Source organism: Dipodomys spectabilis, unplaced genomic scaffold, assembly GCF_019054845.1.
Source record: "Dipodomys spectabilis isolate Male_0828 unplaced genomic scaffold, ASM1905484v1 ptg000023l, whole genome shotgun sequence".
Taxonomy (NCBI): domain Eukaryota; kingdom Metazoa; phylum Chordata; class Mammalia; order Rodentia; family Heteromyidae; genus Dipodomys; species Dipodomys spectabilis.
In genome coordinates, this window is record NW_024870700.1 from 8072348 (window position 1) to 8085202 (window position 12855).

Consider the following 12855-nt stretch of genomic DNA (forward strand, 5'->3'; position numbering starts at 1 on the left):
CTGGGCACTGTTCCGACTGAACTCTGGGCCTGTGCGCTGAACTCTGGACCTGGGCACTGTTCCTCAGCTCTTCAGCTCAAGGCTAGCACTTGAGCCACAGACAGCACCACTTCCGGCTTTCTTCTTTTTGCTTATGTGGTACTGAGGAATCGAACCCAGGGCCTCAGGCATGCAAGGCAAGCACTCTACCACTAAGCCACCTTCCCAGCCCCATTCTGAGACACTCTTATCTCGAACTAACAACCAAAAAAACAGAAGTGGAGCTGTGGCTCAAGTGGTAGATTGCTAGCCTTGAGGGAAAGAGCTCAGGGATATTGGCCCAGCTCTGAGTTCAAGCCCCACAGCTGGTATGGATAGACAGACGAGAGACAGATGAGTTAAATAAACATGGAGATGCTATGTAGTAGAATATATCATTTTTGTGAATTCTGAGGATAAGCTGTAAGACTTCTAAGGGGGTTTGTCTTTTAGTGGCCTCTCCAGGTGCTGGCTCAGATCTTCTAGCGGAGTGAGGTTATCCGCCCTCTGCCCTTGGAACTGGTTAAAGGGAAAGGCTTGAGGAACACTGACCCAAAGGAATGATTGAAATGTGATCCCCTTACTTGACTTGGTTTCAAATCCTTAGCAGTTGGTGAGCCTTAGCTTAACTCAAATGCTAGAAATACCAGAGCGTTTGTCACTTCTGTCATAGTCAAGGGGTGAATGCTGCACCATTCACAGAAGCTAAAATAAATTCTAAAAAGCCACTATCTTCAGGGTTGAGTTGACTTTATTGACATGAGAGTTAGAGAAGTTAACAGAGACTTCCTCTAGCATTGCTTCTGGCGGGTTGAATGAGAGTTTGGTTACAGGCAGTGCGGATTGTGGGGGAGAGAGTGTGTTGAGACACATCAGGGACTGTTCTGGTGTGGCAGCATCATGAATCCAGTTTGCCTTTGACCTTGTAGCCTGTCTAACCCATGGGCAGTAGGAGTTGGGGCTAGCTCTAGTGTTCACTGGTCACCAGGCAGGCCATGCAAGCAGCATCTTTACAGAACACATGATCACTCCTAGTGCTGGGATAGGTCAGGCATTGTGAGTGTGGGTCAGAGGAGCTTGGGGGTGCCAAGAGTGACACCCCATGCCAGCTGTGGGCTCTCAGGGCAGGCAGGAGGCACCCCCAGGGCATCTAGGCAGGCCTGGGAACAACTCCTGGCCTCTCAGTACTGATAGGACCTCACAAGGAGCCACATGAGGAGGACAGTGATGAGGACCACGGTGAAGTTGAGGAACAGCTCCTGGGTGGACCGCTCCATCCTCACACTGGCTGGGGAGGACTTCCGGCAGCCTCAACTTCCGGCAGACTCGCCTTCCGGCTTGTCTTCACCTCCTAAGAGGAAGCAACCAAATCAAGACATGGGGAGGTAAACGAGGGTTAATATAAGATGATATTTGTTGACAGTGTCCCCCTCGAGATTTTTATGTTTACAGCCCTAGTTCCCTAAGGATGTGGCTGCATTGGGAGAGAGCATCTTGAGGTCACTAAGGCTTAGAGTACTGATTTATGTTTGTAATCCCAGCTACTCAGGAGGCCCTAGGTAATAGGATTGCAGGCCAAGGCACACTTTAGGCAAAAAGCATGAGACATTACTTAGGAAAAAAGAAAAAGAAGCCTACAGCAAATAGAGCTGGAGGCATGACTCAAGTACCAACACAAGCAAGCAAACAAACAAAAATGAGGTCACTCAGGTAGACCCTGATGCAAGGTGACTGGTGTCCTGTTAAAAACAGGGGATTATGTTGGGGACTCGTGCCTGTAATCCTAGCTACTCAGGAGTCTGAGATCTGAGGATTGGGGTTCAAAGCCAGTTCTTGAAGGAAAGTCCATGAGACTGTTATCTCCAGTTAACCACCAGAAAACTGGAAGTGGAGCTATGGCTCAAAGTGTTAGTGTGCTAACCTTGAGAGATCTTTCTCTCAAGAGAGATCTCTCAAGAGATCTCTCTCTTGGGCTCAGGGACAGAGCCTAATCCCTGAGTTCAAGCTCTACAACCAACAACAACAAAAAAAAAAGGAAGAAAAAGAGGGGATTAAAAGACCAGACACAGTGACTAGGACGGTAATCCCAGCTATTTGACAGACAGAGATTGGAGGATCACAGTTGGAGTGAGCCTAGGCATAAAAAGTTAAGAGACTTTTCTCACTCAATGGCTGGACACGGTGGTGGTGAGCACCTGTTATCCCAGCTACAGGAGAAGCACAATGGTTAAGTGCAGTGGTTTGTACCTACCATCTGCAGTAAAAACACAGGGAAGCCCGAGGTAGATAGAAGCCTACGTCAGCCTGGGCAGGGAGCATGACTCTACCTTGGAAAGGTAAAAAAAGGGCAAAAAGGGACTGCAGGCTTGGTTCAGGAGATAGAACATCTGCCTAGGAATTATGAGGCCCTGTGCCTTGTGGGGGGGGGGAGGGGAGTGGGGGAGAAAAATAACTAAAGAAAGGACACAAAGAAGGTATTGAGGAACCCACAGGAAAAAGATAAGATTGCCATTCCAGGATCAAGAAGTCGTAACTCAACCTTGCCCATCCCAGATGTCCAACATCTGTCCTTGGGCTATCTCTGAACAAGGGCTTCCACTCTTCACTCCAGCTTACCATGGAAATTTCAGACTTGTCAGCATCCACAGTGACATGAGTCAATACCTTAAACCACACACACACACACACACACACACACACACACACACACAACTTGTATTAATATTAAGAGTCTGGCTTCCCTTCCTGGTGTCACCAAAACCAATATTTTTGTTCTGATTCTTCTCTTCCTTTGTACTTTCTTTGTACTTTGTACTTTCTCTGTACTGGCACTTTTAACCAAATTTAAAGCATTTCATTTCTTTCTGACTTCTGTGTGTATGAACGCATGTGTTTACTTCACTAACTTAAAGGCATCAGCAAGTACAGACACCAAAAGAAAAGAATGTTACAGTTCAGTGTTGCCCATGAGACACTGAATTATCTATCCTTGGGCGGAGGATCACATAATCCTCTGGATTTCAGGCTGCTCTAAGTCTTCATCCAGCCCCAGCTGAAGGTGTAAAATAGTGCCAACAGCTGCATGGCTTTGCATTGGGCACAGAGCCTACTGGGGGGTCAACCAAAAGTCCCTTGCTAGTCAGTCCAGAGAGCAAGTGTTAACCTCATGAGCATTTCAGCTTCAGGGCTTGTGCCAGCTATTTTTAGTCCAGCCCAGGATGTGCCTAGATTGTAAACATTTCAAAGAGCAGGATTGGAATCTTCAGAGTGCGTGCACATTGTACTTGCAAGAAACCACACCTCGGGAACATAGATGATGCCAGCCATCAAATTATTACCTTTGGTGATGTAGAGCGACAATGTAGATAACATACCAGTGTTCTGTATTTTAGATAATTTTAGGTAGACACCTACATTTTAGACATTCAGGGTGAAGTTTTACTATTAAATGTAAAACCTTATGTGAATGTAAAACCTTAACAAAATAGTATTTTGTTTGCTAAGGGTAAGAGTTTGAGGGGTGGAAAGCTCTCGTAGTCAAGTTTTTGTCTGAATATTTTGAGCCATCTAACCAAATAGAACTATTAGCTTTAATTACTGTATCTGGTATAGCATCAATGGACCAAATTATTCGTTCTAGCCGAATAGTTCATTTAATTGTGTAATTGTTGGTGCCAACCAAGTGGTACTAACCAGTTAGTTGCTGAATCTTGGTTTAGCACACAGCCAATAATGATTGGTTTACATTGCCTTTCTCTTTTAATTCTTCATCATCTTTGGTCCACAGCAGGAAGTAGTCATTTGCCAATGGGAATCTTTCCAAAGATTTGCTTGAAGGGAGAATTAAACAACCGAAAAGTGATAGGTGAAGGAGGAAGTGAGAATATGACCAAATGCCCACAAGCTCAAAAAACAGGAGGAGAATCAGTCTAGACATGGGGCCTGGAGACAAAGGAATCAAAGACCAGCTCGTACTATAAACTTATTAATGAGATCAAACCATAACCTAAATGCCATTTGTTTATTTGAGTAAGTTACCAAGAAATGTGGAGATAGGTAAGAAAAAAAAGCAAAAACCAGTTTATAGTGATCAAAGTAACCCAGTTCAGGAAGAGCAAATTAACTGACCCACCAGATCTGCTGATTAGATTAAGCTCTTATATTAGAAAGAATCATGGGCTGGGAATGTGACTTAATGGTAGAGTGCTTGCCTAGTATGCATGCGTGGAGCCTGGGTTCCATTCCTCAGTACCACATAAACAGAAAAAGGTGGACGTGGAGCTGTGGCTCAAATGGTAGAGTGCTAGCTTTGAGCAAAAGAAGCTCAGGGACAATTTCCAGGCCCTGAGTTCAAGCCCCAGGACTGACAAACTAAAGAAAATGAATCATGATTTGGGATCCAATAGGAAAACACTTGGGGGGAATAAAAAAGAGGAAAATGCTATTGGAAGTTTTTCCAATTACCTTCATAACTTAGGCAAGTATTACTGTGGGTTTTGTCTGTCCCAAAAACTTAGCTGAGAAATTGACTTTTAAAAGAGAGGCTGTTTTTGTAGCAAAGAAAGTTAGAGGGCTGGGAAGGTGGCTCAGTGATAGAGCTCTTACCTTGCATGCATGAGGCCCTGGGTTCAATTCCTCAGCACCACATAAACAGAAAAAAAGCCGGAAGTGGTGCTGTGGCTCAAGTGGTAGAGCGCTAGCCTTGAGCTGAAGAGCTGAGGGACAGCGCCCAGGCCCAGAGTTCAGGCCCCACGACCGGACTGCCCCTCCCCCCCAAAAAAAAAGAAAATTAGAGGCAGACCTACAAGTGACAGACAAGAGCTAGTTCCCAGAATTGCGGTCACCTCTTAAGAATATTACAGCAGGTTATTACTGCAACTAAATTAAGTGTGAATTTTCAGTCACTTTGACAATGTGGTACTTTTTTAATTAAGGTAGAAAATGTTCTTCCTTAATGCTTACAGTTTAACTTCTACCTTAGATTCTCAAGTACACGGGCGCCAGGATTCATGTACAAGGATGTTCAAGGTAGCATAGGAACTTCAAAGTGTAAAAAAACAAAATTAAAAAATTAAAAAACCACAAATGTTCGTCAACACTTGAATAGCTGAATAGTATATGGAGACATTTGAAAGCTATTGAACAGAGAAAATGTAAGCACTACTGTAGCTGCACACAGGATGGACAGAGCTCACAAATACAACTGATGAGCAAAAGAAGAATATACAAAAGAAACAGATGGTTCCTTTTATAGAATCAAAGACAAAGAACTTGTTTAGGAATGTACAAATATATGGGAAAGCACTAAGAAAAGGAAGGTCAAAACTACTTCAATCTTTGGGACAGACAGCAGAAAGGGAGGTGATCAGGAATAGATTTCTGGGTGCTAGTAAATGATCAAGTTTTTGGTAAATGATCATTATGTGTGTGGCTTATCATTGTTGCTAGACTGCTCACGTTTTATGCATTCTGAATTGACAGCTACTGAGCACACTTCTTTCCCATGGCTTACCTCGTAACTATTTTTTGAACTTTGACAGTGACTGCAAGTATTTGTTTGGTCATGTATTTTAACTGAATAAAATGGGGAAAATAAGGTGAGAATTTCCAATTGGCCCAATTCAATCAACACATACAACTGTAGGGTAAAGATGAATTTTCACATATATTTACATATTTAGGAAGGATGACTCAAAGTTAGGCAGGAATCAGAACAGACATCCTTTCCACTGTTAGTCCATAAAACATTCCGTCTCTTATTTTAATTCTTCCCTGGGGTATATGACCCAAAGTGATTGCCACATGGATCTACTAAAACCCAAAAGGCTATGAGCAAAATTGCACCCTAAGTTCAATGGTGGTTTTCAGTGATTAGAAACTTTGGGGAGATGGAAAATAGACTCTCTTCTAAGATAGGAAGAAAAACATTTTAAAAAGTAAGAAGGGAGAAAATACATACCAATGAAAAACAGGAATCAATAATAATAATAATACTTTACGTCTTAAGAAATGTCATTGCGACCTACACACACACACACACACACACACACACACACACACACACACACACACACACACACACACACACACACATTCTATAGGCCAGGCAGATAACTCTGCTGTTACCTGATGGGGGTCAAGGACACACCTGGGCTATGGCACGCTTCTTCCTTACTCTCTCCAATTCAGCCTCCAACTCCTGCTGTCTCCCTGGCTGCCTGGACTCTTGGACTCTCAGCAGAGCCTAAAGTAGACTGAGGGCGGTGACAATCTGTGTGACGTCACCGATGAAGCACCTCAGAAGAGCCACTCGGAAGATTCGAGCCTATTTCTGTTCAGAAGGACATGGAAGTGTGGTGACTAAGACTTTGTTCCTTTGGCTGCCAATTTGGACTAATACCACCCAGGAATTTAAAAGCCTTGGGTTTCTAGCTGACTTTCAGAGCAACTGGTGTGACTTTTACATCTATCTTTTATATCTTTATGTCTAACGTGCCTTTAAAGCATCATAAATCAAGAGTGACAGACTTGATTTAGCACATTGGCGCTCAGTTAACTGCTCTCCCTGCTTAGCGTGCGAGGGTGTAAAACTGTGACTTCACTTTACCACCCATATGTTTAGGCATTTGAAATGTGAAGAATCCTCTGCCTTGAACCCAGACATGTGTGCGCGTGCACGCACACACAGACACACAGACACACACACATACACTGAAGAATTTCACAGGCTTTCTCCAAAACTGGCATTAGTCTAAGCCATGAAAGTTATTCTCTTCGTCCCTTGCTCCATGTAACTTTCCAGCTAACCCATGAGGTACAAGTTTACACATTCATCTAGTTCCTTCTGCAACCGCCAAGCAAACCATAGGCTGTATGGACCTGTTGGTGAATTACCATCACAGTCAACTCAAAGCTAGACTTTCAATCATTTGGGTCAGAGTTTGGAGAACTGCTCCAATTTAATGAAAACACAACTTCTACACTAAAGATATATGTAGACTACATCTGAAAGAAAGGAATTATGTGACTTCTCTAACACCACCACTGACTAAAATCAGACTGTGATGAGTTTATTATCCACAAGTCACATGTTTGAAGGTCAATGAAGCCTCTGAAGTATTTAATTAGACTTGAAAGCACATCAGATAAATACTCTAAACATGCCGGGCGCTGGTGGCTCACGCCTGTAATCCTAGCTACTTAGGAGGCTGAGATCTGAGGATCGCGGTTCAAAGCCAGCCTGGGCAAGAGAGACTGTGAGACTCCTATCTCCAATAAACCACCAGAAAAACCGGAAGTGGCGCTGTAGCTCAAGTGGTAGAGCGCTCGCCTTGAGCTGAAGAGCTGAGGGACAGTGCCCAGGCCCAGAGTTCAAGCCCCACGACCGACAAAAAAAAAAAAAAATACTCTAAACATGACAGGGGCAATTGTGTTGCTTGGCAGATCCTTCCTTTACACATAATAGAATAAATTTTCCCTTATAAATTCCCAACTAGGGTCATTTGAAGTAATATACTCCCAGGAAACATCAACAAATGAAATTCTCTGTAATTGTCCATAGTCCACCCTTTCTCACTGTTCTTCATACACTAAAGGCTCCATTAAAGGACTTTCCATCCATTTCTCCATTTCAACACAAGCTCACAGAGGGAAATCTCAATACGGCATTCTATCGCCACCTGTCTTGTAAGAAGATAGCTTGCTGAAATGACAGCTAGTCTCGATTAATTATAGCACCATCGAACTTTGGCAGTTATTTGCTACCATCTGGCAAGCTTTGACTGTAGTCAGATTTCTGTCTTTTGCCTCCCAACCCTTGCCAGATTGTTTCAAATGCTGGAAATGTTTTCCTCGTCACCAAACCACACCTGCCCCTTTTTTTTAACCACTCAAAATTAGTGTTTGTCCAATTAAAATGTAACATTTACTGTCATATATTTGAAAGCACACCAAGTTATAACAATTGGAATTATCATGAATCCCACCATCCCAAGAGGAAACAAAAAAGAACATTATGTTATAGACAAAAACCTCAAAGTCCCAAAGTATTTTTGGTAAAGGATTCTGATACTGAAAAAAATTTTTTCTTTTTTTTTTTTAAATTCTGTTAGAATTAATTATACCATGTGTTAGTATTGGGTTTCTAGGAAAGGTATCTAGTTTTAAAATGTTTGAATTACAGGCTGATGCCTGTAATCCTAACTACTCAGGAGGCTGAGATTTAAGGATCATGATTTGAAGCCAGCCTGAGCCCGAAAATCTGTGACTCTTATCTTCAATTAAGCAGAAAAAGACAGAAATAGAGCTATGACTCAAGTGGTAGAGCCTTGAGTCACAAAAGCTCAGGGACAGTGCCTAGGCTCTGAGTGCAGGCCCCCAAACCAGCACTCACCAAAAACACTGGAATATGAATTTGCTCTACCATATTTAAAAATGTTTAAGATAGTACCACATGTTGACATATTACTGAAATAGCTATCCAATGCTATTAACTTAGTTGAATTGGTCAATTTCAATGTAATGTCAGCTATTTATTTATTTAGAAATTGGGCCAATTCTTGCTACATCATCTCCTACCTCAGACCCACCTTTTACTCTTTGTTATGACACTGGAACTCTATTCTGCACTCTCCATTTCCTCAATTTCAATGTAATTTGAGGGGGAAAAAAAATCTCACCTTGTTTTGAGTGATTTGTTGAGTTAGTTCCACTTGTCTCTCTGCTCATCTTATTTAAGTATTTCTAACATTGTTACCAAGTAATATTGGGCCCAATATGTTGACAGAATCTTCAACATCAGAAGTTTCTGACTATCAATGTTTCCTTCCATGATGTCAGAACTGGGTAACAGAAGTTAGCTTGTCTTTAGTTTGACCTAATCTTGTCTAGAAAAATATACAAGCTATGCAAAACCATCTGACATACATTCAAAAGCTTTAGAGAGAGTTTACCTCTTAAGATTTGCACATGTATTTTATTTTTCTTCTAGTGCCTATACTGGGGTTTGAACTCAGAGCTTTGGGTGCTATCCCTTAGCTTTTTATACTCAAGGCTGGCTCCCTACTGCTGAGTTACAGCTCTACTGCTAGTTTTTTTGTTGTTTTTTTTTTGCTGGCTAATTGGAGATAAGTCCTACAGTTTTGCCTGCCCACGCTGCCTTCAAACACTGATAATTCAGACCTCCTAAGTAGTTAGGATTACATGCATGAGCCATAGGAGCATGGCACTGAAAATCCATTTTTTATTTATTTTTAATTTTTGCCAGCCCTGGGCCTTGAACTCAGGGCCTCAGCACTGTCCCTGAGCTTCTTTTGTTCAAGGCTAGCTCTCTACCACGTGAGCCACAGCTCCATTTCCGGCTTTTTCTTTTTGTATGGTACTAAGGAATCAAACCCAGGACTTCATGAATGCTAAGCAAGCACTCTACCTCTAAGCCACATTCCCAGCCCCATTTTTTTTAAAAAGATCAACATTTTCACCTCTCATTTGAAAAGCTGAGAATGACAAGATTTCAAAACCTCAGCACCAAAGCAAATTCATTCCTTACCATTCACCCTAATTCATTCTGCAGAAACTGCCTTCCATGAGCAGTTCCCATGACTTAGCAGCATTCCTTCCAGAACAACTTTCCTTGAGGGTCCAATTTGACAGTAGGTCTGGTAAAAACCATCTTCAGCAATAATTCCATGTCTCTATAATCTACAACTTAGCCAAAGTCCAGAAAGTCAAGAGCACAGAACTCCGATTGGCAGGAGCACAGAAACTATCAGTGGCTTTTGCTACCTCCCTGCCATCACCAAATGCATTATGGATGTATTAAACCCACTGAGATGCAGGACAGGTCTCTTGTGCCTGATTATTTGCTAAACTAGCTTCTTTACTTATTTCTCCACTTGCATCCACCTTTATGACCTGAAAAATGGAGACCCATGTCAGTCTCTAAATTCCACAAGATTAAGACACCACGGCAGCAGAGTTCACCAAGGCTGGGATGGAAGAAGATGAACTCTCTGCCAATGCAACACTGAAGTGCAGAATCATGCATTTCTAATCCTCACATTTCAGTGGGAAGTTGGGGTCCTGGAGCTGCTGAAAAAAGAAGCCACTGTTTGCCATTGTCAATCTCTGGCCAAAATGCATTAGGATAAGCCCAAAGAGAATTAGCTGGTACTTCCTGACATTCTTCTCCATGTCTCTCTTGCTACAATCTCCCTTTTTGTCTTTGATTAACACTTGACTTCTGGGCACAGGAAGGCCAAGAAAAGCTCAGGAAGAGGCTAACGTGACATTGGCAGGATCTACACAGAAATGACCATTCAAATGCTCAGTCTAAACTGAGCGCCAGCTGCTCATGTCTGTACCTAGCTATTCAGGAAGCTGAGATCTGAGGCTCAAAGCCAGCCTAGACAGGAAAGTCTATGAGACTCTTGTCTCTAAAAAACTACTAAAAAAAAAAAAAAAAAAGCTAGAAGTGGTGCTGTGACTCAAGTGGTAGAGAGCAAAAGAAGCTCAGAGACAGTGCTCAGGCCCAGAATTCAAGCCCCAGGACTGGAAAAAAAGAAAAAAAAAAACCCTCAGTCTAAGTAGCTTGAAGAAACTGCATTTACAGTGAAGTGAAAAGTATGGGGACCTTGGAGTAAAAAATCCTTATTATATTCTGAAATTTCTACTTCCAAGTAACATTAAGAAAATAGCCCTTTCTGGCTCTCCATTTCCCCATCTCAATATGGAAATCCTAATGCCATAAGATTGATTTTTTTTTTTTTTGTCAGTCAGTAGTGGGGCTTGAACTCTGGACTGAGCACTATCCCTCAGCTCTTCAGCTCAAGGCCAGCGCTCTACCACTTGAGCCACAGCACCGCTTCTGGTTTTTCTGATGTTTTCTTAGAGATTAAGAGTCTGGGGGGCGGGGGATAGGGTGTGGGGGGAGGATGGGAAGGGATGGGAAGGGGAAACAAAGGAGGAGGCTACAATGCTTGATAAGAAATATACTCATTATCTTGCCTGTGTAATTGTAACCCCTCTCTACAGTATTTTCACAATTAAAAAAAAAAAAGAGTCTCACAGACTTTCCTGCCCGGCTGGCTTTGAACCATGATCCTCAGATCTCAGCTTCCTGAGTAGCTAGTATTACAGGGGTGAACCAGCAGCGCCTAGCCCTAATGCCAATGCCAGTACTAGGGCTTGAACTAAGGGCCACAGAATTCTTCCTTAGCTTTTTAACTCAAAGCTGGCACTCTACCACTTAAGCCACAGCTCTATTTCTGGCTTTGTGGTGGTTAATTAGAGATGAGTCTCGTGCTTTTTCTAACCTGGGTTAGCTTCAAACCGTGATCCTCAAATCTCAGCATCCTGAGTTTCTAAAATAATAGACATCTATGTAATCCCATAAAAGATGTGTGTGCCATTAGAGTCTAACTGGTAATGTATGCAAAATCGCTTGCTCCCTTTCACTGCTGAGATATGCTGCTATACCAATGTGCATTAAGCCAATTACAGAGCTTGCTTGGCCTTTAAATTAAGCCATGCCGAGATTTTTCATCCATAATAATTAAAATTGTCAAATGAGAAAGAGCTCCTTTCTCTAGCATCAGTGCAAAACTTTTCACCAACCGATAATGTGTCTTTTAATATCTATGGATAGGTATTACCATACTAATTCATTGGGTATACTTTCCAGTCCACCAAAATAAAGTCTTAAATTTGAGGAAAGGGAAAGAGAAATAAAAAAATGTTGTTGTTTCTTTTTACATACTAAGAGATTATCTTTTTCCCCGATTTTTCTATATAGCTTATAGCCTTCCAAAATAAATTGGTTTAATTTGATAAACTCGTCTGCGGTAATCTTTTATTTGCTTGATTATTTATCAGCCTGCCTCCTGGCATGAGCTGGGCAGATGGCGCTTATTTATTTGTACAAACAAGATGTAGAGACCTTCTGCCTCAGCATTTGCACTCAAAATGGAGCAAACTGTTATTTTATTTTATTTTTAAATGAGGGGGAGAATCTCAAGGAGCCAGGTGCCAGTGGCTCACATCTGTAATCCTTCTTACTCAAAAGGCTGAGGTCTGAGGGTCGTGGTTCAAAGCCACCCCAAAACAGGGAGTTCAATGAGACTTCTATCTCCAATTAATCACCCCCAAAAAGCCAGAAGTATAACTGCAGCTCAAGTGATACAATGCTAGTCTTGAATTAAAAAAAAAAAAAAAAAAGATAAAGCTCAGGGATAATGCCCAAGTCCTGAGTTCAAGTCCTAGGACCAACACACACACACACACACACACACACACACACACACACACTGGAGTCTCACAGGACAAAGCACAGCTTGAAAGTACTGCTCTGCATGAGTAATTTACAACAGAATATGGTGTGAGCAGGCAGCAGGCAGGCACACAGTCATCAAATAGAAATGAGGATTTGGGCCGGGCGCTGGTGGCTCAAGCTGCCATCCTAGCTACTTAGGAGGCTGAGATCTAAGGATCCCAATGCAAAGCCAGCCGGGGCAGGAAAGTCCATGAAACTTAGCTCCAATTGAGACCCAGACATGGTGCTGTGGCTCAAGTGGTAGAGCACTCAACTTGAGCTCAGGAATAGCACCTAGGCCCAGAGTTCAAACCCCATGACCGACCAAAAAAAAAAAAAAAAGAGGATTTGACCCACAAGGACAGAAAGCTTGGCTGGATGCATGTGGGCGGCATTGCCCTTCTAAGGAAAGCTGGACACGGCTGACAGAAAACCTCAGGTCAAAGTCATGTCTCCCAGAGGTGAGTCAGCTTTCATATTCCTCCAGTGCTGGTTCATCAGCTGAGAACAGCCCGTCGGAAGCATGACCC

The 12855-nt window shown here is 42.5% G+C and overlaps 1 protein-coding gene across 2 annotated transcripts; it reads right to left on the minus strand.

Annotated features, from left to right (window-relative positions):
• Positions 1-751: 751 nt before the first annotated feature.
• Positions 752-9651, minus strand: Sln (sarcolipin). Of its 2 annotated transcripts, none has more exons than XM_042674950.1 (3): positions 9566-9651; positions 6167-6349; positions 752-1369 (listed from the first exon to the last, which is right to left on the minus strand). In XM_042674950.1, the coding sequence occupies exon 3, from the start codon at positions 1293-1295 to the stop codon at positions 1200-1202; it is 96 nt and encodes a 31-aa protein (XP_042530884.1). In that variant the 5' UTR covers positions 1296-1369; positions 6167-6349; positions 9566-9651; the 3' UTR covers positions 752-1199. The 2 variants fall into 2 exon arrangements, with proteins under 2 accessions (XP_042530884.1, XP_042530885.1); XM_042674951.1 differs by having other exon boundaries at positions 6145-6349.
• Between the last annotated feature and the right edge of the window lie 3204 nt (positions 9652-12855).

Bases quoted from the DNA above. Each gene is read 5' to 3' on its own strand.
- Sln (XM_042674950.1), bottom strand. From the start codon at position 1,295: ATGGAGCGGTCCACCCAGGAGCTGTTCCTCAACTTCACCGTGGTCCTC.